This window comes from Jaculus jaculus, chromosome 11, assembly GCF_020740685.1.
Source record: "Jaculus jaculus isolate mJacJac1 chromosome 11, mJacJac1.mat.Y.cur, whole genome shotgun sequence".
Classification (NCBI taxonomy): domain Eukaryota; kingdom Metazoa; phylum Chordata; class Mammalia; order Rodentia; family Dipodidae; genus Jaculus; species Jaculus jaculus.
In genome coordinates, this window is record NC_059112.1 from 17,036,945 (window position 1) to 17,062,788 (window position 25,844).

Sequence of the window (25,844 nt, forward strand, 5' to 3'; positions counted from 1 at the left end):
GGCCCTGGTGTGACCATTCATTTCTCTCTCTTTCTCTCTGTGCCAATAAGCGAAAAATTTAAAAATAATGACATCTTCTGAGAAACAGGAGAAAGAAGGCTTGCTTAGGCCATACTGAAGAACAGGGAAGATGAACAGCGGGGAAGCATGAGAGAAAATGGCCAGGACAGGTCCTGAGACAGGGAATGGGCCAGGCCTACCTGGAAACTCACCGTGTGAATGGGAAGACAGGAAGGGATCCAAGTAGACGGAGGCATGGGGCAGACAGCGGTACGGAGAGGTTTGAGCTGTTAGGAGGTTTGGGAAGTCTGCTGAGGCTGAAAGCATGGAGGCCAGTTTAGACAGCAGAAAAGGGTGGGAAGTGCTTGGGGCCCTCAAGTTTGATCACCATTTTGCTCTTCCTAGACGAGGTGAGGGTGATGCTCTCCTCACCTGCTCAAGGTGTGTCCCCTCACGAGTCAGAGGTGGGGATGGGGATAGCCTCAGGAAGGGAAGGGCCAGAGAAGCCAGCCGGCCAGCACTGGACTCTGTGGTCTTGTGCCAGCCAGCTGACCAGTCCTGGGCTGGAGGATGGTGGCGCTCACCCTGCAGAGAAAATGCCACCGCTTGGCCCTGGGGCCGTTCAAAGCAAGCTCTGGTTTGGGATCCGAGGTCAGGACAAGGCGGGGCTGGTCTTGGTCCTTTGTCGTTTGTCCCGGGCCGGCCGGGCTGGGGGCCGCTGGGGGGGGCGGGCAGCGCTGGGCGCGGTGGCCGGGGCGGGCGGGCGAGCGCTGCGCAGCGAGGTGGAGGGCGGAGCGAGAGCGCGGAGGGGAAGGAAGGAGGGAAGGAAGGAAAGAAGGAGAGGAAGCTCGGGAAGAGAGGTGAGGGTCGGGGATGGGGACCCGGGGACCCGGAGACCTTAGGCTGGGGCGAGAGGACGCGGGGAGGCCGGGGAGCGTCCGGCGGTGCCGCAGCGCTGCAGCGAGGCCGGCTCTGCACGGGACGGGGCCTCGGCGGGACGCCCCCCATCTCCGCATGTGAGACCCCCCACCCCCGCATGTGAGACCCCGACCCCCGCAGGTGGGACCCATCCCCCCAATCCCCGCAGGTGAGCACCTCCCCAGCCCACCCCCGGAGTTGACAGCCGGGAGAGGTGGCCGGGGGTTGAGTGTCCACCTCCGCTGGCCTTCCTTCAGGACCCTGGGGACACGGGTAGGGAGGCCCTTTGGAGGTTGTGTGACTCCCCACGGTGTCGTCTTTCCATCCTCTCCGCGGGGGGCGAGGGGAATTGCCCCCCCCCCCGACTCCCTGAGGCCCAGAGCGGGGGCGCAGGACATGGGGTTCTGATGCCAGGCGGCTCTGGCTTTAGCTGGCGGCGGATTAGAGCTCCCCGATTCTAGGTCACCTCCCGCTGCCCTCCATCAGCAAGTGCAGTGGCACCCCTGTGTCCTAAGAGCACCCCACCACCACCCCCCTCAGTCGGCTTCCACCGTCCACCTCCCAGCTTCCCGACCCTCCTCCCCCATCAATGAAGAGGACCCCAGTCCTGGCTGTGATGTGGGCGCTGACCTTGTAAAGGCAAGAGCTGGAGAAGGCTTCCCTAGATGCCCAGGGGGCATATCTGGGCTCATGGGGACCTGAGCTACCAACGCTGAGGCCAGTGGTTATCTTTTGTGTTCGCGCTTCCTGCGAGGGCCAGATGCCTAAGCCAAAATAATCTAATTCAGCGTCCGGGGAGATGGCTCAGCGTAGCAAGCGTGATGAGCTGAGCTCCGGTCCCCAGCACCCGTGTAAAAACCAGCATGGTGGGCGCCTGGACCCCCAGGGCTGCTGGAGGCTGACAGAAGAGGTTCCCATTTCCCCTTGCCAGCTAGCTTATCTAGCCAAATAAATGAGCCTGGGTTCAGTGAGATGCCCTGTCCAAAAGAATAATAATAATAATAAGGCTGGAGAGATGGCTCAGCAGTTAAAGGTGCTTGCATGCAAAAACCTGTCAACCAGAGTTCGAGTCCCAAGTACCCAGGTAAAGCCAGATGCACAGAGGGGCACATCTGGAGTTCATCTGCAGAGGCAAGAGGACTTGGTGTGTCCATTTCTTCTCTCTCTCTCTCTCTCTCTCTGTCTCTGTCTCCTTGAAAATAAATAAATATATATATTTAAAATAAATATATAAATAATAAGGTAGAGAGTGATTGAGGAAGACACCCAAAGTAGACCTATGGCCTTGGTAGGCACAGCTTGCATGAGCTTGGACGTCACACACAAGAGCACGTGCTCGCCTGCACCTCTAAAATGGCAATGACTCCCCATGTACGCCCACCATGCGCCAGGTGCTGATGCCTCATCTCTCATCTTCATCCTCATCTTTGTGACTTCCCCTCGTGTCCCCTCAGCAGGTGAGAATGCAGAGGTTCTGGTCCTAAAGCACAGGGCGGGTAAGGGTATAGTTATAATTCGCTCTCAGGTCTCTCTGACTCTAAAACCTGACACTGAGGGTCGTCATGCCACCTCGATAGTTACCTGAGTCACCCACAGTGAAACCTGGCACAAGCAGCCGTCCCTGGGCTCGTATGCCTTGCAGCTGGGTCACTAGTATTGGTGACACACTTGTGTATCAAATGTTCATTAAAAATATTTTATTTATTTATTTGAGAGAGAGAGAGAGAATAGGCATGCCAGGGTCTCTAAACCACTGCAAACAAATTTCTAGACTCATGCGTCTTATGCACCCAGCTTTATGGGGGTACTGGGAATCGAACCTGGGTCCTTTGGCCTTACTAGCAAGTGCCTTAACCACTACACCATCTCTCCAGCCCAAAAAATGTTTATTTTTCAGAGAAGTCAGTGGTGGTCCTGAAGCAGACTAGAGGAGAAGGTTAATCGTCTACCTGGAACATGTCTATCTTTGCAAACCCCAGGCCAGACAATTACTGTTGATTCATTTCTTTCCTTAGTGACTGCATGCTGTTCACCACAGTCCTTCCTTCCCTTGGTCTCTGCTTTTCATACTCCCTTGGGGGTCAATGTTCACATTCTCCAGCACTCTCTGTGGACAGATTCCCCCGGGCTCGATGCTTTAAACACCCATGGCTATGTGGATAGCTCCCAAATTCAGCCCTCCAGCCCATCCCTACCTTGAGACCTCAGACCTAAATTCTCAAATATTCTAATCCTTCCCTACTGGCTAATTCCAGGGTTCACTCACAAAGCCACCCAAATCCAACATTTTTAATGTAAATTTCTGGATAGTTTTTTAACTTTTGGGGGAAAAATTATTTATTTATTTATTTGAGATAGGGAGAAAGAAGCAGGGGAGGGGAGGAAGGGGAAATATGGGTGTGCCAGGGCCTCTAGCTACTGCAAACGAACTCCAGACACATATACCACCTTATGCATCTGGCTTTATATAGGTACTGGAAAATCGAACCTGGGTCCTTTGGCTTTGTAGGCAAGCTCCTTAACCCCTAAGCCATATCTCCAGCCCTGTTTTTTTGTGGGGTTTTATTATTATTATTATTATTTATTTATTTGAGAGAGAGAGAGAGGAAAAGAGAGCAAGCATGGCCTCCAGCCATTGCAAATGAACTCCAGATATATACTTCACCTTGCATGTCTGGCTTATGTGGGTCCTGGGAAATCAAACCTAGATCCTTGGGCTTTGCAGACAAGTGACTTAACCATGAAGAAGCCATCTGTCCGGCCCTCTTGGGTTTTTATTTGTTTGTTTGGGGTTTTTTGTTTGTTTTGTTTGTTTGTTTGTTTGTTTGTTTGTTTGTTTTGAGGTAGGGTCTTGCTGTAGCCCAGGCTGACCTGGAATTCACTATGTAGTCTCATGGTGGCCTTGAACTGATGGTATCATTCTACCTCGGCCTCCAGAGTGCTGGGGTTAAAAGCATGTGCCACCATGCCCAGCCAGATGCAAATTTCTCGTCCTGGTCTTTCCCGCAGGGGTCATGGTTCGGGTGTTGCAGCTTCTTGTGCGGACTATTCAGATACTTTCCAAACAGGTCCAGCCAGGAGGCCATGGCCCACATCCCCTCCCCTACATCCTCTTGTCACAGGGAACAATTCCTGATTTACTGGCTTCCCCTTTGGGATTTTATTCTGGCCTCTGCATTTCTCAGGCCTGGCATGTAAGAGACACTCAGTAAATATTTGTGAAGTTAATTACCTTCAAATGAACTGGGACTTTTTAAGGGCATAGTTTATAGACAGTAAAACATGGACGCTGTGACATTTTTCTCAAAATCCAATCTGTCACTATAAGTGAACTGGTGTGTGGTGTTTGGAGGGGTCCTTAGAAATTGAGGTTGTGAGCTGGAGAAATGGTTCAGTGATTAAAGGCACTTGCTTGCAAAGCCTGATGGCCCAGTTTCTATTTCCTAGCACCCACATAAAGCCAGAGGAACAAAGTGGCACATGTGTCTGGAGGTTGTTTGAAGTGGCAAAAAACCCTGATATACACCCATACTCATTCTCATTCTCATTCTTTCTCTCAAATAAATAAAAACATTAAAGAAAGAAAGAGCTGGGTGTGGTGGCACACACCTTTAATCCCGGCACTCAGGAGGGAGGCAGAGGTAGGAAGATTGCTGTGAATTCAAGGCCACCCTGAGACTACATAGTGAATTCTAGGTCAGCCTGAGACTCTACCTTGAAAAACCAAAAAAAGAAAAAAAAAAAAAAGAAAGAAATTGAGTTGTAAATTGGGCTTTGTAGCACATGCCTTTAATCTCAGTACTTGGGAGACAGAGGGAGGAGGATGGCTCTGAGCTTGAGGTCAGCCAGAGCTACAAATGAGTAACAGAGTGAGAGGTCAGCCTGGGCTAGAGAGAAACCCCACAAAACATTTGCAGGGGCTGGATGACCTGACACATACATACTTTCTCAATCTCTCTCTCTTTCTGCTGCCTTGTAAATACATAAGTAAATAAAATTTTAAAAACTAATCACAGGCTAGAGAGATGGCTTAGCGATTAAGTGCTTGCCTGTGAAGCCTAAGGACCCCAGCTCAAGGCTCAATTCTCCAGGACCCATGTTAGCCAGATGCACAAGGGGGCGCACGCATCTGGAGTTCGTTTGCAGTGGCTGGAGACCCTGGCATACCCATTCTCTCTGCCTCTTTCTCTCTCTGTCTGTCGCTCTCAAATAAATAAATAAATAAAACCAAAAAAGTTTTTAAAAAAAATTAAAAATTAAAAAAAAAACTAATCACAAGGGCTGGAGAGATGGCTTAGTGGTTAAGGGGATTGTCTGCAAAGCCTAAGAACCTGGGTTAAGTCCCCAAGGCGCACAAAGTGGCACATGTATCTGGAGTTCGTTTGCAGTGACTAGAGGCCATGGTGCGCCCATTCTCTTACCTCCCCCCAAAATAAGTAAATTTTAAAAAGCTAATCACAAAATGAAAATAAGCTTTCCAAATAACTTCCACTGATGTAAGAGATGATTCTAAGCTTTGTGTGTAGATGGTTGTCCACGGTACAAGAGTCTTTTCTATGTTCCTCAGACGTTGGGTCAAGGAGTAACCCGAGAACCCCACAGAAAGAGAAGAAAGGATCACATCATGGCCTCGGTGCCCACTCACGGAAGCCAAGAGAAAGGGCCCCATGTGCCACCTCTGAGCAAGCAGGTATGGCCAACCGAACGTCACTGTACCTCAACCTTGACCGGTCCTCTGACTGACGGGTTTCTCAGCCTGGTACTTTGTGGGACAGGGTGCAGGGAAAATGGAATGAGGGAGGAACAGGTGTGTGTTGATTCCGTGGAAACAAAGCCTTCCAGGTTTGTGTTTATAAATTCCTTCTGGGGCTGGAGAGATGGCTTAGCAGTTGAGTGCTTGCCTGTGAAGCCTAAGGACCCTGGTTCGAGGCTCGGTTCCCCAGGACCCACGTGAGCCAGATGCACAAGGGAGCGCACACATCTGGAGTTCCTTTGCAGTGGCCAGAGGCCATTCTCTCTCTCTCTGTCACTCTCAAATAAATAAACAAAAAGAATTAAGTTCCCTCCAGACATAAAATGGCCTGGATATCCATGACCTCACAGTGCCTGACACTACCTACATAAGACCATCATAAGAGGAGGAAAAGATGATGACATCAAAATAAAAGAGACTGACTGAGAGGGGGAGGGGATATGATGGAGAATGAAGTTTCAAAAGGGAAAGTGGAGGGGGGGAGGATGTTGCCATGGGATATTTTTTATAATCATGGAAGATGTTAATAAAAATTGAGAAAAAAAAAAGAATTTTTAAAATTTCTTGCTGGACTCTTTTCCTGTTCGGAATCCAGCTCAACTAGCTCATGGTAGCTGTCAGTGACTGAGGCAGTGTCTGTAGCCCAGCAAGACACGTGACTGTCTCTACCAGAATGGCTGCACTCCTTTATTTTTTAATTTTTGTGACTAAGGGTAATCACAGGGAACATATGTTCCTGCCAGGTGTTGATTTTAGCTTAGCAGAATCCTTAATGACTAATTAGCATCAGATTGAGAGTCCAAATGGTAACGTGGGCACATTCTTTTTTTTTTTTTTTCAGCTTGTTAGGAATGAATATTATGTGGGTCAGGAACACAAAAAAAAAAAAAGAAAGAAAGAAAGAGAGAGAGAGAGAGTTTGATGGGTAGCTTGAGTTCATGTTCTCTAGAGTCAAATTTTAACCTAAAAAATGGCTGATGAAACCAGGCATGGTGGCACAGACCTTTAATCCCAGACCTCCAGAGGCAGAGGTAGGAGGATCACCATGAGTTCGAGGCCACCCTGAGACTACACAGTGAATTCCAGGTCAGCCTGGGTTAGAGTGAAACCCTACCTCAAAAAAAAAAAAAAAAAAAGGCTGATGGAGGAGGTGACATTTAAGGAGCAAAATGTAAGAGAAGCAAACCGACATGGTCACAGGTCACAGGGGGAGAAGAGCCAGGACAGCTGAGCCGTGTCCACGGAGCACAGAACCATGAAACATTCATGGATCTCCGGACAAGGCTCTCCAGGGCTCTTGCAGACTGCAGGAACGCTGACCACCACTTCAGGACTCCACACAATTACGGTGGTCGCACGTGAACATACGTGAGTATTTGAGGAGTTTTCCTTTTGGTGTATGTGCATCTGTGTATGGGTGTGTAAGCAGGAATTTGCAAACACACATGCATGTGTGGCAACCAGGGGACAAACCTCTGCTGTCGTTCCTCAAGGGCTGTCCCCATTTGTGAAACAGGATCTCTTAGAGGCCCGGAGCTTGCCCAGTAGACTAGACTGGCTGACTGGTGAGCCCTAGGGAATCCCTCCTGCCTCTGCCTCCCCAACCCCGCTAGCATTACAAGAGTGCACCACTCTGCCCAGCGTTTATATTTTTCCCACACTTTTTCACACTTGCATTGCACAGCAAACACTTTACTGACTGAGCTGTTCTCCCAGCCCCCAAATTGTCTTTATTTTTGCTCTGGCCTCAGACTGGACAAAAGAAAATCAATTTTAAATGTTTCATTCATTTATTTGAGAGAGAGAGAATGGGCATACCTGGACCTCTAGCCACTGCAAACAAACTCCAGACACATGCACCACCATGTGCATCTGGCTTATGTGGGTTCTGGGCAGTGGAACCTGGGTCCTTAGGCTTCACAGGCAAGCACCTTAACTGCTAAGCCATCTCTCCAGCCCCCAAAACAAATAGAGCTACTGCTTGATTTACAGTGGGATTATATCTCAATAAACCTATTGCATATTGAAACCTTCATCAGCTAAAAAGGCATTTAGGGGCTGGAGAGATGACTTAGCAGTTAAGTGCTTGCCTGTGAACCCTAAGGACCCCAGTTCAAGACTCAATTCCCCAGGACCCACATAAGTCAGACACACAAGGTGGCACACATATCTGGAGTTCATTTGCAGTGGCTGGAGGACCTGGTGCACCCATTCTCTCTCTCTCCCGTCTGTCGCTCTCAAATGAATTTTTTTTTAAGGCATTTAGCACATTTAAGCTCCAGGACATCTCAGCTCAGTAGCACAGTCCACTGTAGAGCGCTGGGGACGTCCCCCACGATCACATGGCTGATGGGAGCTGTGACTCGGTGCTGCTGTCTGGGGGTCACAGTACAGTACCGCTTATCACTAGCCCAGGACAAGGTCAAACTTCAAACTTCACGGTGTCATTTCTACTGAGTGCACATTGTTTTCATAACATCCTAAAGTTAAAAAATGATGAAATGGGGGCTGGGGAGATGGCTTAGCTGTTAAGACACTTGACCACAAAGCCTAATGAGTTGGGTTTGATTCCCCACTACCCACGTAAAGCCAGATGGACAAGGTGGTATACGCATCTGGAGTTCGTTTGCAGCAGCTAGAGGCCCTGATGTGCCCATTCTCAATCCCTCTCTCTTTCTCTTTCTTTCTCTGCAAATAACTTTTTTTAAGTTTTTAAAAACGGTTGAGCAGGGCTGGAGAGATGGCTTAGCGGTTAAGCGCTTGCCTGTGAAGCCTAAGGACCCCGGTTCGAGGCTCGGTTCCCCAGGTCCCACGTTAGCCAGATGCACAAGGGGGCGCACGCGTCTGGAGTTCGTTTGCAGAGGCTGGAAGCCCTGGCGCGCCCATTCTCTCTCTCTCCCTCTATCTGTCTTTCTCCCTGTGTCTGTCACTCTCAAATAAATAAATAAATAAAATGAACAAAACATATTTAAAAAAAAAAAAACGGTTGAGCAGGGGCTAGAGAAGTTGCTCAATAGTTAGGTGCTTGCTTACAAAGCCTCATGATCCAGGTTTGATTCCCCAGCACCATGTAAAGCCAGATGCACAAAATAGTACATGTATCTGGAGTTCATTTACAGTGTCTTGAGGCCCTAGTGTGCGCATTCTCTCTCTCTCTCTCTCTCTCAAATAAACAAATAAATAAATAAATATAAATATATGAAGTATCAGAAGTCATGAAACATCTGCATTTACACTGGACATAGGGAGAAGTGCTTACTGAATGACTCTGGTGCCGAGAAACTAAGGCAAGTGGATGGTGACGGCAATTACTTACCCACTGGATTGTCTAAGAATGTAACATATATGGACCACTGCATTTGTTTATTGTGGAGAGTTGTAGAGAAATTTTTTAAAAAAGAGGTTATTGGCTTGTAATGTTTGAAGAGCTCTGAAAGTACAGGTGCCTCTGGGTCTGCCTACCCTGTTAATATGGTATCATGCATGTCAGATGCTCTGCACAGTGCCTGGACCAGGAGAAAGTCCCCAATAAACTGACTGGCTGTTGTGGTTTGATCCAGGTGTTCCCCATAAACTCAGGTGTTCTGAATGCTAGGTTGCCAACTGATGGAGATTCAGGAATTAACGCCTCCTGGAGGCAATGTATTGTTGGGGGTGGGCTTATGGGTATTACAGCCAGTGTCCCCTTGCCAGTGTTTGGCACACTCTCCTGTTGCTATTGCCCACCTTATGCTGGGCAGGGGGTGATGTCCACCCTCTGCTCATGCCATCGTTTTCTCTGCCATCATGGACCTTCCCCCTCAAGTCTGTAAGCCAAAATAAACCTCCTTTTTCCCACAAGCTGCTCTTGGTCAGGTGATTTCTGCCAGCAATGCCAACCTGACTTCAACAGTAATGTTGGTACCGAGGAGTGGTGTCATTTGCTGCTAGACACCTGACTGTGTGGCTTTGGCCTTTTAGAGCTTCTTTTCAAGAGGAATGTGAAAGGATTTGAAACCTTGGCCTAAGAGATGCCTTGCAGTGCTGTAAGTACACCTTGATGGACTGTTCTGGTCAGAGTTAAAGGCCTGAATGCAGTAAGAACTATGGACTGTGAGGTTTGGCTTATGAAGGTGAGAAAGGGCTTTACTTGGACTTGGCTAGAAGCAGTTTGTGTGAGAAGCTTGCTGTTATGCCTGTGTCCTGAGAAGTTGTGCAGGGTTGCATTGTGTAGAAATGAATTGGTGTGAGCTAAGGGATATGATACACACACAAAAAAAATCTCTGGGTGAACTACTGCCCATTCAGCTGTAATTAAGAGATTACAACCTTTGAGATTGGGCCAGATGACCTGCACTGGGACAACAGGAAGAATGTAGACTCTTTTGAAGGAGCCTGAGTGCTCAAGGAGTGTCCCATTCTTCAAAGTCTGCTTTATTTCGCATCCCCCCCCCAGATTAACAAATTGGCACCCTACCTGGTATTGTGTAGTATAAGAAATGCAGGAAAGAGGGTCATTGAGTTTTCAACAAGGTCTTATGTTTTGGAAATGGCCATGGGCAGCATGAAGTAGGTTTCCTGGATGCTCGCATGGAGACCCCATGGGGCCATAAGGATGAACCTTGGGTTGCAGTGGAGATGCCAGGACCACAAGATGGCTGCCAAGGAGAGCTGCCAGCCCCAGATGAACTTTTCCAGGACTGTGAGTAGTCTAGCTGGAGGGGTGGAATTAGAACTACAGAGACTTGTTGCTGGTTAGGATTATCAGACTTAGAGACTCGTCACTGGCTAGAGTTGTTTGACTTGGAGCTACAGAGTTTGGTGTTTGCCTGGTTGTTTTAAATTGTGTATTGCTTGAGTATTTCTTTGCTATCCCCAATGCCATCTTTTGCAGTGTGAATGTTTATTCTGTGCCATTATGGGGTTTTTTTTGAGGGGGGTATATCTTTGCTACTATGGCTCAGTTAAAAGATCTTGGAGTATTAGGATGTATGAACATCATTGGAATTGATTAAAAACTATGGGGACTTTTAAAGTTGGTGAATGCATTGCATTTGACATCATGTATGGTTATCAGTTTATAGGGGCCAGAGGCAGAATGTGGTAGTTTGATTAAGGTGTCCCCCATAAACTTAGGTGTTCTGAATGCTAAGTTCCCAGCTGATGGATATTTGAGAATTAATGCCTCCTGGAGGGACTGTGTTGTTGGGGGTGGGCTTATGGTTGTTATAGCCAGTTTCCCCTTGCCAGTGTTTGGTACACTCTCCTGCTGATGTTGGCCAGGAGGTGATGTCCACCCTCTGCTCATGCCATCATTTTCCCTGCCATCATGGAGCTTCCCCCTCAAGTCTGTAAGCCAATATAAACCTCTTTGTTTTTCCCACAAGCTGCTCTTGGTCAGATGATTTCTGCCAGCAATGCGAACCTGACCACAACACTGGCCATCATTGACATTGATACTGCAGGGTCTCAAGAAAGAACAGGGGCCAGCCATGGTGGCACACACCTTTAATCTCAGCACTGTGAGTTCAAGGCCAGCCTGGGACTACAGAGTCCCAGGTCAGCCTGGGCTAGACTGAGACCCTACCTTGTTGGTGGGGGTGGGGGAGAAAAAGAAAAAACAGCAAATCTATCTCTACAGAGAATGCAACCGTGATATGGGGACCACATAGCAAAAGGAAATGAGGAGCATTGTAAGTTCGGGGAGCTACATGGAGATGGAGAGAGTAGTGATGGTGAGAAAGAGTGTGTTGGGGTGTTTCAGCCCCAGAGACACTGGCTGCATTCACTCTTGTCCCTGAGTTAGTCTCTCCAGCTGGGATTCTCCCTTGCCCAAGTCTGTCTACCACGAAAAGTTAGAAAGCATGAGTCTGGGGCTGGAGAAATGGCTTAGCAGTTAAGCGCTTGCCTGTGAAGCCTAAGGACCCCGGTTCAAGGCTCGATCCCCCAGGATCCACGTTAGCCAGATGCACAAGGGGGCACACGCGTTTGGAGTTTGTTTGCAGTGGCTAGAGGCCCTGGCGCACTCATTCTCTCTCTCTCTCTTTCTCTATCTATCTATTTGCCTCTTGATCTGTCTGTCACTCTCAAATAAATAAATAAAAATATTTTTAAAAGTGAAAGAAAGCATGAGTCTGTGTGGGCAGCTGACGCAGAGTGCCCATGAGGGTCAAGAGAAGCGGCCTTCCCATCCTGCCCCAGAGAAAACAAAGTGGACCCTTGATAATCTCAATTTGTTGATGTTTGGTTTATTCATTTATTCATTCATCCACCTATCCATCTATTATTTATGTGCTGTGTGTGTGTGTGTGTGTGTGTGTGTACACAGAATAACTTCAAAGTCTCCGTACAATCCTTCTACCTTCTTTGAGACGGTGTCTCCTGCTGCTGTAAACCAACATCACACTAAGTGGCCAGTGAGCTTCAGATCATCCTGGCTCCGCCTCCCATTGCCATCAGTGCCTCCCGATCACAGACATGGGCACCACTTTGCTCATAGCTTTGCACCAGTGATGGGGACTCAAACTCAAGCCAGCAGCCTTTGCAAGCAAATGCCTTTAACCACGCAGCCATCACCCTTGCCCTTATCTGGTTTTTAATTTGGTTTTGAGATATGGTTTTACTATTTAGCCCAGGCTGGCCTTGAGCTCGGGATCCTCCCACCTCAGCCTCCCAAGTGCTGTGATTACAGGCACATGATACCATGCCTGGCTTGGTCACAGTTAACTCATCATTATGCTTTCCTGCAGAGCCTGCTGTTCTGTCCAAAATCAAAACTACATATCCACCGAGGAGAGATTGCCAAGATTATTCGAGAATGTCAAGAAGAAAGTTTCTGGAAAAGAGGTGATTGCATGCCTCCTGACCTTACTCCCCACTAGTTGCTACAATTAACTGCCTTCATATCCTATTCAAACTGTGGCGACGATCTATTTCTGAGCAGGGATTTTTCCCTAAATCCCCAAAGAACTTCAATATTTAGGGATATTTGGTTTAAATCCATGTAGAGATTCTTTTCTAGGGCAGAGGTAATACCCGCTTATGGAGTGCTTTGCCTCATGTCGTCAAAACATCACTCATGCATACTCTTTCCTTCATGGAAGTATAAACAGGTACTGAGAACATGGTATATCGCATGTCTTACTACCAGGGTAAGACCTTCATAAATTATACCAGAGTCTCAGCTCCACAGTGCCCAGGGTCAATATTCAGCCCATCTTGAATTTCGTCCCATAACGGAGCACAATGCCTCACACACAGAAAAATGCCAAATAAGTGTCTGTTGAATGAAAAAGACACTGGTATTCCACGAATACTTCTCTTACATTGGCTCTGAATTTCCTATTCTGATGCGTGCCTTCCTCTGGTCTTGCCTAACCTAAGACAAGGGTATGAATTCAGGCTGTCCATCAAAGTCCCTGACAACTTAAATATTTATTTATTTTAGAGAGAGAGAAAAGAAAAATGAGAGAGAGAGAATGAGCATGCTAGGGCCTCTTGCCCCTGCTAACGAACTTCAGATGCATGTTCCAATTTGTGCACCCAGCTTTTTATGAGGGTCCTGGGGGATTAAACTTGGGCCATCAAAGCACCTTTAACCACTAACCCATCTCTCCATCCCCAACTTAAAAAAAAAAATGTCAAGATGTGGATGAAATTAGAATAACCAGTTCACCCCATTGGAATCTGTTTTTCCCCTTGAATCTTTTATTTATTTATTTATTTTGCTTATTTTTATTTATTTGAGACCGACAGACAGAGAGAAAAAGAGGCAGATAAAGAATGGGCACACCAGGGCCTCCAGCCACTGCAAACAAACTCCAGATGCATGTGCTACCTTATACATCTGGGCTATGTGGGTCCTGGGGAATCGAGCCTTGAACTGGGGTCCTTAGGCTTCACAGGCAAGCATTTAACCACTAAGCTATCTCTCCAGCCCCTCAACTTAAAAATTTTATGATTTGTCATTTGAAAATGACATACTAGACCCTAGCAATATAGCCCCAATTCTGTGCACCATTGCACACAGAGGGATAATTTGCCCTTTGCAATACTCTTTTTAAAATATTTTATTTATTTATCTATTTGAGAGAGAGAAGTAGAAAGAGGCAGAAATAGAGGGGGGAATGGGCACACTAGGGCCTTCAGCTGCTGCAAACAAACGCCAGACACGTGTACCACCTTGTGCATCTGGCTTACATGGGTACTGGGGAATCAAACCTGGGTCCTCTGGTTTTGCAGACAAGCGCCTTCAAAGCTGAGCCATGCCTCCAGCGCTGCAACATTCTTCTTAGTGGCATAGATCCCTTGCACTTGGTATCAACAGCTTGGGAATGAACGCTGTCGACAAGCTGATACTCACCATGTGTCCGCTGTGATTCGATTCGTTGTTCTACCAATTCGTGTCTTTCCTGACAAGCCATGAGCGACGATGTTGACTGAGCGCTAGTGAACGCACACCGTTTGGTTCCAAGCTCTGAGCGGGAGGGCTGTTTGTTGTTCAATCTGCCTTGGTTGCTAGGAACGGGGAGATGATTTTCACTGCTTTGCACTTTTGGAAGAAGTCACCTGACACATTACAGCACAGCAGAACTAGAAACTGCTTTGCCAGACTAAATCACCTGTCTTAAAAACCATAACTGAGCTCCCATGTGTATGACATGAATGTCATCTTCTTACAATCTTCAGTGTACCCAAATTGTGGGACAAAGAAAGCCGGGCATGGTGGTGCACACTTCTAATCCCAGTATGCGGGAGGCAGAGGTAGGAGGATCGAAGTGAGCTCAAGGCTAGCCTAGGTCTATAGAGTGAGTTCCAGGTCAGCTTGGGCTGGAGTGAGACCCTACCTCAAAAAAAAAGTTATGGCTTAGCAGTTAAGCGCTTGCCTATGAAGCCTGAGGACCCTGGGTCAAGGCTTAATTCCCCAGGACCCACGCTAGCCACATGCACAAGGGGGCACACACATCTGGAGTTCTTTGCAGTGGCTGAAGGCCCTGTCATGCCCATTATCTCTCTCTCTCTCTTTATGCCTCTTTCTCTCTCAAATAAATAAATAAAAATAAACCAAAAAAAGCTATAAAAGAAAAATCACAGGACTGGGGAGATAGCTGAGTGGTTAAAGGTATTTGCTTGCAGGAACAACTGGCCCAGGTTTGATTTCCTGGCATCCACATAAAGCCAACCAGAATGGCACAAGCATCTTACACACCCTCACATACATGTACAAATAAATAAAAATATTTTCAAAATAAAATGAAATGAAAACAAAACAGAAACAGCAGGGAACTTTCCTAGAGTAAAGCAGATTAAACAGCAAATGTCCTACATAATCTTTCTGTATTAGAAGAGAAAACCTGCAGCTATGAAGTATATTATTGGGCTAATTGGAGAGATTAGAAGATAGGCTATATGTTTTCTCATATAATTATCATGAGTAACATAAAGTTCTTGAGTAAGCCAATGGTATTGTGACTATAAGGGGTATGTTCTGGATCTGAGAAGATACCTGATAAAATACTCAGGGAGAAGAGTCATGGTATTTATAAATTTCTAATGCCTCAGGGAAAAAAAATAAAGATACAAAGCAAAATGTGTAGAGAGATATAGCCAGAGATAAAATAGTTAATGAATTGATAGGAAGACTGTGCAGGACGTTATTAAACTGCTTGTGAACATCTATGGAGGTCGAAAATATCAAAACACAGAGCTACAAGTCACTCACAAACTCAACGGCTAAGAGACCCACATTGGATTAGGGATTAGAGTCTTGTACACTTTGAACATTCAGTAAATGTGGCTGTTAGAGATGGAGACAAATGTGGTTTGAGGTTAGATTAATGGCAGGCCAAGTAGCCAGGGTAGATTTCAAGAAAATTCTCCATGTAGTGCCTAATAAAAAAATTGTTGAAGCTGGGCGTGGTGGCGCACGCCTTTAATCCCAGCACTTGGGAGGCAGAGGTAGGAGGATCACCGTGAGTTCGAGGCCACCCTGAGACTACATAGGGAATTCCAGGTCAGCCTGGGCTAGAGTGAGGCTCTACCTCAAAAAACCAAAAAAAAAAAAAAAAAAATTGTTGAAGGCCGAGTGTGGTGATGCACACCTTTAATCCCAGCACTTGGGAGGCAGAGGTAGGAGGATCGCTATGAGTTCAAGACCAGCCTGGGACTACAGAGTGAATTCCATGTCAGCCTGAGCTACAAGTGAGACCGTACCTTGAAAAAAAATCACAAAGAAGGCAGAGGTAGGAGGATCGCCATGAGTTTGAGGCCAGCCTGAGACTACACAGTGAATTCCAGGTCAGCCTGGGCTAGAGTGAGACCCTACCTAAAAAAAAAAAAAAAAATCACAAAGAAAGAAAGGAAAGGGAAGGGGAGAAGGGGGGTAAATTGTTTCCCAGCGTGGTGGTGTACACCTTCAATCCCAGCACTCAGGAGAGAGGTAGGAGGATCACCGTGAATTCAAAGCCAACCTGAAACTACATAGTGAATTCCAGGTCAGCCTGGACTAGAGAGAGAGACCCTACTGCGAAGAGCCAAAAAAGAGTGGGGAGGAAAGTTGTTAAAGAAATAGAATAACAAAAAATAGAATAACAAGCAAATAAAACTCACTGCCAAGCTAGGTAAGAGAAAGAAAAAAAAAGCTCAGAATAGTTCTTCCCCGATTTTTAGGTGAGGGGCTATGTTTTAAGATGCCAACATTGAGGGACATTTTTCTGTTTTGCAGCTCTGCCGTTTTCTCTGGCAAGCATGCTTATCACCCAGGGACTTGTCCACCAAGGTAAGCCTCAATGTAAGAGCCCAGTTCTCTGTGACTGCTTCAGAAGCTTTTGGGCCCTGGGTACTTATTTTATTAGTAGAGGGTTGTTTTGTTTTTTTGTTTTTTGTTTTTCAATCACACAGGCTTTTATCAGTTTTTGGCCTAAATCCTCTTATCTCTCCAAAAGAGTTCCTGATCTCCGGAATTGGTGAATGAATTGAACTGCAAGACAGAGGAATTAAAGTTGCAGGTGGAACGAATTAAGGTTGTTAATCAGTTGACTTAAATAGATTGTCCTGGGGCTGGAGAGATGGCTTTGCAGTCACGGCGTTTGCCTGCGAAGCCTAAGGATCCACACTGGACTCTTCAGGTCCCACATAAGCCATACGCACAAGGTGACGCAAGCAGGCAAGGTCTCCCATGTGCACAAAGGGGAGCATGCATCAATTACAGTGGCTGGAGGCCTTGGTGCACCAATTCTTTCTCAGTCTCTCTCTCTCTCTAATTACAAAAAAAAAAAAAGCATCTTAAGGAAGGAAGGGTTTGTTTTTCTCACAGTTTAAGAAGGTCCTTTGAGCTGGGCATGGTGGCGCACGCCTTTAATCCCAGCACCCGGGAGGCAGAGGTAGGAGGATTGCCATGAGGTCAAGGCCACCCTGAGACTACAGAGTGAATTCCAGGTCAGCCTGGACCAGAGTGAGACCCGACCTCGAAAAGCCAAAAAAAAAAAAAAAAAGAAGGTCCTTCATGGTAGGGAAGGCACAATGGTAGAAGGAGGAGGCATTTGGTCACCCCATATCTGTAGTCAGGAAGCAGAGTGGACAGGAAGGGGGGGCCAGGCTATGAAACCTTAGGGACCACCCCCCAGTGGCTCACTTCCTCTACGTGGGCTCCACTGCCTAAAGTTTCTTCAACTCTCAAAAATAACACCAAGAGCTGGTACCAAGTATTCAAATGTGGTGGATATTTCCCAATCAACTCACAACAATGAGCTAAGGAAAGTGGCAGCCTCTAGGAGTTAGACCAGAACCACTCGTCTCTGGAAAAGACAGCAGACCCACTGAGGACAGTGGGGACAACCTTGGTTTCAACCCAGTGAGACTGTTTGGACTTATTGTTTTAATATTTTATTTTTATTTATTTATTTAGTTGAGAGAGAGAGAGGAAGAAGCAGAGAGAGAGAAAGAATGGATGCCCAAATGAACGTCAGATGCATGGGTCACTATGTGCATCTGGCTTACATGGGTCCTGGGGAATCAAAACTGGGTCCTTCAGCTTTGCAGGCAAATGCCTTAACCACTAAGCTATCTCTCCAGCCCGAGTTTGGATTTTTGACCTCAAGAACTATAAGATAAATAAACTTGGGTCTTCCAAGCCACTGAGTTAATAGTCTTTTCTTTTCTTAAAAGTATGTTATTTATTTATTTGCAAGCAGAGAGAAGAGAAACAGAGAATGGGTGCACCAGGGCCTCCAGCTGCTGCAAATGAACTCCAGATGCATGCGCCCCTTTTATGCATCTGGCTTTATGTGGGTACTGGGGAGTTGAACCAGGTTCCTTAGGCTTTGCAGACAAGCGCCCTACCCACTGAGCCATCTCTCCAGGCCAGTGTAGTCATTTCTAAAAGCAGCCATGGCAGGTTAACACAGTGCCTTTCTGGATACCAAAGTCCCTGTGTCTCCCAGAGTCTCTGTGACTAGACAGATCACTCACTGGTACAAGATGCTCCAGGGAGGAGCTGTGAGGTGGCGGAACCACGTAGGTTCTGTCCACAAGGCCACTTGCCAGCGTAAGAGGCTACATGGCTGAAGGAAGGACAAGCATCTGAGTCACACAGTCACCATCACAGCTAGTTGCTGCAACTCCCTCACAGACCTCTCCTGGCCTATTTTCCTCTACGTCTCCTTCCTCACTCCCTTCTTGTATTTATTTATTTATTTGAGAGCAATAGACAGAGAGAGAAAGAGGCAAATAAAGACAGAGGGAGAATGGGCGGGCCAGGGCCTCCAGCCACTGCAAACGATCTCCAGACACGTGCGCCCCCTTGTGCATCTGGCTAACGTGGGTCCTGGAGAATTGAGCCTCGAACCAGGGTCCTTAGCGCTTGACCACTAAGCCATCTCTCCAGCCACCTCACTGCCTTCTTCCTCCTCGTTGCCACTGACCAGACAATGCTCACACATTGCTTTGTCCCCAGGTAACATGGTACCTGACTCTGTGAAAGCCCACTTTAGAATATTGCTAGCAAACAGGATGTTACATGAAAGAAATGTCAATGTCTGACAAAAAAAAAAAAAAACCTTTTAATAAAGGTAGCATGTGATTGAAACATTAAGAAATATGCCTGGTGTGGTGGCGCACGCCTTTAATCCCAGCACTTGGGAGGCAGAGGTAGGAGGATCGCCATGAGTTCGAGGCCACCCTAAGACTCCATAGTGAATTCCAGGTCAGCCAAGGATTGAATAATAACACTTCTAAGACCATTTCTTTGCATTAAAAAATATACACAGGGGGCTGGAGAGATGGCTTAGCGGTTAAGCGCTTGCCTGTGAAGCCTAAGGACCCCGGTTCGAGGCTCGGTTCCCCAGGTCCCACATTAGCCAGATGCACAAGGGGGCGCACGCGTCTGGAGTTCGTTTGCAGAGGCTGGAAGCCCTGGCGCGCCCATTCTCTCTCTCTCCCTCTATCTGTCTTTCTCCCTGTGTCTGTCGCTCTCAAATAAATAAATAAATAAATAAAATTAAAATATATATATATATATATATATACACAGGGGCTGGAGAGATGGCTTAGCAGTTAAGCACTTGCCTGTGAAGCCTAAGGACCCTGGTTCAAGGCTTGATTCTCCAGGACCCACATTAGCCAGATGCACGCATCTGGAGTTCGTTTGCAATGGCTGGAGGCCCTGGCACGCCCGTTCTCTCTCTCTCTCTCTCTCTGTCTCTCTATCTCTCTCGTTCCCTCTTTCTCTGTCTGTCACCCTCAAAAATAAAATTAATAAATAAGTGAAAATAAAAAATATTTTAAATATATATATATATATATATATATATATATATATATATATATACACACATATGTATATGTACACAGCCGGGTGTGGTATTGCATGCCTTTAATCCCAGTACTTGGGAGGCAAAGGTAGGAAGATGGCCATGAGTTCAAGGCCATCCTGAGACTACATAGTGAATTCTAGGTTAGCCTGGACTGGAGTGAGACCCAATCTAGGAAAAAAAAAACCAATAGTATATATATATATATATATATATATATATATATATATATATATATATATATACACACACACACACATACTATTATATATATGTATGTATGTATGTATGTAATTTGTTTAACAAATGTTTCATACTAAAGTTGAAGGTCTTCTTATAAATTCAAATAAGTTAGGAAATAAAATAACACATTTCATTATCCCTCCTCAGGTTATTTAGCTGCGAATCCAAGATTTGGATCTTTGCCTAAAGTTGCATGTAAGTCATTAGGTTAAAAAAAGGGGGTAAAAATAAAAAACAAGATTCGGGCTGGGGATGTAGCTCTGTGGTAAACAGCACTTACATCACATGTACTAAGGCCCTGAGTTCAATCCCTAGAGCTAAAAAAGGAAGATTTATTCTGATCAAAGTTTACATGAAAACTCGAGATCTAAACGCCCAACTTAACCACATTGCTTCCATTGACTCTGACAAACCAGTCTGCATCTTCGCCCACTAGTAGCTTCCAAGTTCATGCCAGCACTTTGTGACGTAGCTTCCCAGGTGACAGCTGTCCTCCTTGCAGCATGAACTAGCGAGGAGTGACAAGAGGGACAGTCTCCTCTCGGCATGCGTGGGAGATCAGTCCCAGGAGCTCTGAAGATATCAAAATCTGCAGGGGCTCGTGTCCAGTATAGGCAAGGGTGCAGCATTTGCGTATAACCCGTACACGTCCTTCTGAGAGGGAGAGCATCTCGAGGTTACTTACATGATGCGGCGGGAAATAATCAGAAGTGGGTCTGAACACGTTTGGTACAGGTGCAAATTTTCCCCAAATATTACTGTGCTGTTGTTTAAACCCACAGATGTGGGACCTGTGACTATGGAGGACTTAGTATATATAATAAGATTATCATGGGGAGGTAATATGATGGAGAATGGAATGTCAGAGGGGAAAGTGTGGGGGGGAAGGGAGGGTATTACCATGGGATTTTTTTTATAATCATGGAAAATGTTAATAAAAATTAAATTAAAAAAAAGATTATCAAGGGCAGACTCTTTGAATGAAAGATTCATTAGATGCTGGGTGCGACCTTTAATCCCAGCACTCCAGAGGCAGTGGTAGGAGGGATGCTGTGAGTTGGAGGCCATGCTGAAGACTAAACAGTGAATTTCAGGTCAGCCTGGGTTAGAGTGAGACCCTACCTCAAAAAAATAAAATAAGAAAGCTGGGCATGGTGGTGTGTGCCTTTAATCCCAGCACTCAGGAGGCAGAGGTAGGAGGATCACCATGAGTTCAAGGCCATCCTGAGACTACATAGTGAATTCCAGGTCAGCCTGAGCTACAGTGAGACCCTACCTCAAAACAACAAAAAAAGATATACTAGAATGGTTATTTTTTTTCTTTTGGCTTGGCCAGCCTTTTGAAACTATGATATATAGTGAACATTAAAATCAGTATTTTTAGCTGGGTGTGGTGGTGCACGCCTTTAATCCCAGCACTTGGGAGGCAGAGGTAGAAGGATCAACAAGAGTTCAAGGCCATCCTGAGACTACATAGTTAATTCCAGGCCAGCCTGGACCACAGTGAGACCCTACCTTGAAAAAAAAAATTTTTTTTAATCAAAGGCTTTCAAATAAAAAACTTTACCACAAGCTGCTTAGCATACACAGGCCTTTGGTGGGAGGAGATACAGTCAGACTACAGTCTGAATCTCATTCTCAGCGGGAGAGATGCACTCCAGTCTTCCCCCATAAGAGGTCCTCCCCTACATGGCAGAGGCAAGGTGGACCAAAGCGCCCGGCCACTCCAAGTGACCAGGCCTCACTTTCCCTTCCCTGGTAGCCTCAGCCATTGGTTGACAACTGGGCCACCCTCCGGCTGCCCACTCTGGGACAGCAATAGCTTCTGCTGTCAGCTCAGAAAGTCTCCGGCTCCTAGTGGGGTCCTGTTCACAGATTTGCCATGGTACTTTTGACATAGAAATAACTAGTGCACACCTTTTAATCCCAGCACTTGGGAGGCAGAGGTAGGAGGATCGCTGTGAGTTCGAGGCCAGCCTGGGACTGAGTGAGTTCCAGGTTACCCTTGGCTAGAGTGAGATCCTTTCTCAAAAAGTAACTATTGTCAATCAAGAAAGTGCTAGATGATAATTAGCAGAGAAAGTTCGGAATCTTTCAATTATCTGTGTGTCCTAACCTGATTTGACAGTGGCTGGTCTCTTGGGATTTGGTCTTGGGAAGGCCTCCTACATACGAGTGTGCCAGAAGAAATTCCATTCCTTGGAAGATCAGCTCCGTGGGGCGGGCTTTGGTCCAGAGCATAACAGGTTTGTACTTTGATGGAGGGATTGTAAAGAAGGTATTTGTAAAAAACTAAGTGAACTATTACTATAACATTAAGCACATTTTAATTTCTTTAAAGTACCTCTTTAACCTTCAACTTTTGATTCATCACTACTCAACTTTGATGAATATTTTTGAGCTTTTTCTCTAATTTCTAATAATGTCATATACTATACAATGCATTTTTATTTTATTTATTTTTATTTTTATTTTATTTTATTATTGTTATTATTGGTTTTTCGAGGTAAAGTCTCACTCTAGCCCAGGCTGACCTGGAATTCATTCTGTATTCTCAGAGTGTCCTCAAACTCATGGTGATCCTCCTATCTCTGCCTTCCGAGTGCTGGGATTAAAGGCTGTGCCATGCCCAGCTGCATTTTTAACTTTTTTTTTACTTATTTTTTTTAGTTATTTCAATTGGCATACAGAGATTTAGAGATGACTCAATCTGGCATTTTTAAATCACATGTATTTTGGTTAATTCCCATTCCCCACTCCTATCCAGTCCTCCTCTTCCTCCAGTATCCTTCTTCTGTAAACTCTGATAATTATTGATTATTTAACTTAGTTACCTATTTATTCCATTTGGTCAATATGTACTTAATGCACGTCTACTATGGTCAAGGCCTTGTTCAAGTCTCTAAAATTTTCTTTTTTTAAAAGAAGACAGATTTTTAAATTTTTATTTATTTATTTATTTGAGAGAGAGAGAGAAAGGCAGAGAGACAAAGAAAGAGTGAGAGAATGGGCATGCCAGGGCCTGCAAATGAACTCCAGATGTGTGCACCCCCTTGTACATCTGGCTTATGTGGGTCCTGGAGAATCAAACAGGAATCCTTTGGCTTTGCAGACAAATACCTAACCACCCCAAGAAGACAGATTTTTAAGAATATTTTATTTATTTGAGAGAGAAAGGGAAAAGGAGTACACAAGGGCCTCTAGCCACTTCTCAGAGTCTTTAGTATGCTATATATATATATATACATATATATATATATGTATATATGTGTATATATGTATATATATGTATATATATGTATGTATATGTATATGTATATGTATATGTATATGTATATGTATATGTATATGTATATCTTCGTTCTCCCTAGGGGACAAAACCAGCCGGGCTGTGGAGTTCACAGCATGACCTCGGCTGCTTGCTAAACTTGTGCCCTTGGATGGCTTCCTTAAACTGTCTAACCTTCAGGGCCAAGTTATCTTTCTAGTCGTATGATGTTGGAAAGCTATGGTCCCTGGTCTGGTAATAGTCGATGGAGTCTTAATTGTCTCTTGCTTAGGAGTGACATGTGGCCCAGAGGTGACCTTAGAGACACTGAGGTGACATTGTGAGCAGAAGGGACTCTAACCTCAACCTGCTTCCCAACTTTTCCATTGCTATGGGAAGGCTGGTGCAGGCATTGACCTGGTATTTACAAACAACTCCGCCTTCCTCCACCCTTGCAAAGCTGTGTTTTACTATCAACTTCCTAAAGAGAAGTTGACCACAGGATTCCATGTGCATATGGGAAGTCAAACAAACAAACAAAAAAAAAACAGCCGTACAAAAGACACTTTTCTTCCTCTTCAATTTTGGGAGGTTTCTGTTTTTGTTTGTTTGCTATTAGCTGGCATTGGGCTCCAGAACAATTATATTTACATTTCTCAGACAACTTCCAGCCATTGATCTGTACTTAGAAGGAGGCGCTGAAGTTCAGTGGTCCCTGGAGTCTCTATAAACTCAGCGTCCGGTGGCCCGTGTCACCTCACACCTGCAGCCACACACTCTGGCCTCACACTGGTTGCTGGTAACCAGTGGCTAATCCCTGTGGGAAGAGCCAGCTCTCACACATCTCAGAAACAGTCAAACTCACCAGGTGATTTGGTTTCCTAGAGCAGGAGAAATAAACAGGGTACCTAACCACGCTGAGGTCAAGGACTTCTAGGTGATGGTGACGATGTGTGACTTGAACCCCAAAGAACGTGCAGCCACAGCAAAGCTGAGGAAGGAAATCCCAGGCCAGAAATGGCAAGTGAAAAGACAAGGAAGGGTCAGTCATGGTGGCACACATCTTTAATCCCAGCACTCAGGAGGCAGAGGTAGAAGGATCACCATGAGTTCGAGGTTAGCCTGAGACAACATAGTAAATTCCAGGTCAGCCTGATCTAGAGCGACACCTTACCTCAAGAAACAACAACAACAAAAAAAAACTTTTTAGACCTTAAAAAGGCATGTGCATGCACACATGTTCAGACCTAACTCCATAGTTCTATGGTTAAATCCTAGATGAATATATTATGCCTGTTATGATTATTCTATTTTGAGAGTAAAAGAGGCAGAAAGAAAAAAATAGGAGAGAATGGGCATGCCAGGGCCTCTAGCCACTGCGAACAAATTCCAGATGCATGTGCCACCTTGTGCATCTGGCTTACGTAGATACTGGGGAATCGAACCTGGGTCCTTGGGCTTCACAGGCAAACACCTTAACCACTAAGGCAGCTTGCCAGCCCCCCTTTTTTTTGGTTTTTCAAAGTAAGGTCTTACTGTAACCCAGGCTGACCTGGAGTTCACTGTGTAGTCTCAGGCTAGCCTCGAACTCATGGTGATCCTCCTACCTCAGCCTCCCAAGTGCTGGGATTAAAGGCATGCGCCACCACACCCAGCCCTGACATAATTTTTTTTTTTTATTTTTTAACATGGGGGTCTCACTATGTAGCTAGCACTGACCTCTATGTGAACTCAAGCAATCCTCACATCTCAGCCCCCCAAGTCCTGAGACCAGAACCACTGTTTTGTGAAAACTTGGGCTAGTGCACTGTAGAATCAAAGATGTCTGTAAATATATCACTGTACTGGTCATGATCCAAGTACAAACCACTACCTGGCCTCCCTTCTCCTCCTAGGCACTGCCTGCTGACATGTGAGGAATGCAAAATAAGACGTGGACTGGGCGAGAAGGGAGAGTCCCAACCCTCTGCTTCCTAAACTCGGCGTCTGTGGCTTTCAATGAGTTTTTAACCTCCGACCTGCACATTTAACTTTTCAAGTGTACTTTAAGATAATATACTTGTATTGGATCAGAAACCTTGTAACCCTCGCCTTCCTTTGACATGCTTTCGGTGGAAGGCTGTCAATTGAATTGAGCATGGCACATCTCTTCTTTAAGAACATGTCGGGAGCTATAAAAGAAATGAACTTACTCCCTTGCTTATAGCTACGTAAAAGAATTTTGAGTAGCCTCTGATTATCCTCCAACAATTCTTTCCCTCTGCTTTTTTTTTTTTTTTTAAGTTTTCTGGTGGGAGAATAGGAGGGAATGATGTGGAAATTAGTTGGGAAGTCCTGATTGAAAAAAAAAAAAAATCTCATGTATATGGAATCATAAATTCAAAATAAGAAAGATCATGTTTCATTATTTGAAATGCTTCCTAGCCAGGTGTGGTGGTGCACACCTTTAATCCCACCACTTGGGAGGTAGGAAGATTGCAGAGAGTTTGAGGCCAGCCTGAGACTACGTAGTGAATTCCAGGTCAGCCTGGGCTAGATGGAGACTCTACATAGAAAAAGAGAGAGAAAGAGAGAAAAGAGAAAGAAATGCTATCTAAAGTGTCGGGGCCCAGATCTTTAAGTTAAGGGAAAATATTTCACTTGAAAGGGTCCTAGTATAAATCAACTGTGTTTTCAATGAAAAGGGTAGTGAGGATAGCCTGACTGCCATATCCAGGGTGACATTTGGACTCATCAGTATGGTGCGGTTTTAAAAACACACATCAGAGCTGGAGAGATGGCTTAGCAGTTAAGGTGCTTGCCTGCAAATCCAAAGGACCTCGGTTCGATTCCCCAGGACCCACGCAAGCCAGCTGCAGAAGGTTGCATGTGTATC

The 25,844-nt window shown here is 45.7% G+C and overlaps 1 protein-coding gene across 3 annotated transcripts; it reads left to right on the forward strand.

The window, feature by feature from the left end:
- Window positions 1-499: 499 nt before the first annotated feature.
- On the forward strand, window positions 500-25,402 carry Ociad2 (OCIA domain containing 2). 3 transcript variants are annotated; one of them, XM_045130448.1, is made up of 8 exons: window positions 554-651; window positions 2,211-2,375; window positions 5,486-5,608; window positions 12,400-12,496; window positions 16,374-16,427; window positions 19,849-19,896; window positions 21,830-21,947; window positions 24,865-25,402. In XM_045130448.1, the coding sequence occupies exons 3-8, from the start codon at window positions 5,543-5,545 to the stop codon at window positions 24,944-24,946; spliced, it is 465 nt and encodes a 154-aa protein (XP_044986383.1). In that variant the 5' UTR covers window positions 554-651; window positions 2,211-2,375; window positions 5,486-5,542; the 3' UTR covers window positions 24,947-25,402. The 3 variants fall into 3 exon arrangements, with proteins under 3 accessions (XP_044986381.1, XP_044986383.1, XP_044986382.1); XM_045130446.1 differs by lacking the exon at window positions 2,211-2,375 and having other exon boundaries at window positions 500-651; XM_045130447.1 differs by lacking the exons at window positions 554-651; window positions 2,211-2,375 and adding an exon at window positions 793-860.
- Window positions 25,403-25,844: the final 442 nt, after the last annotated feature.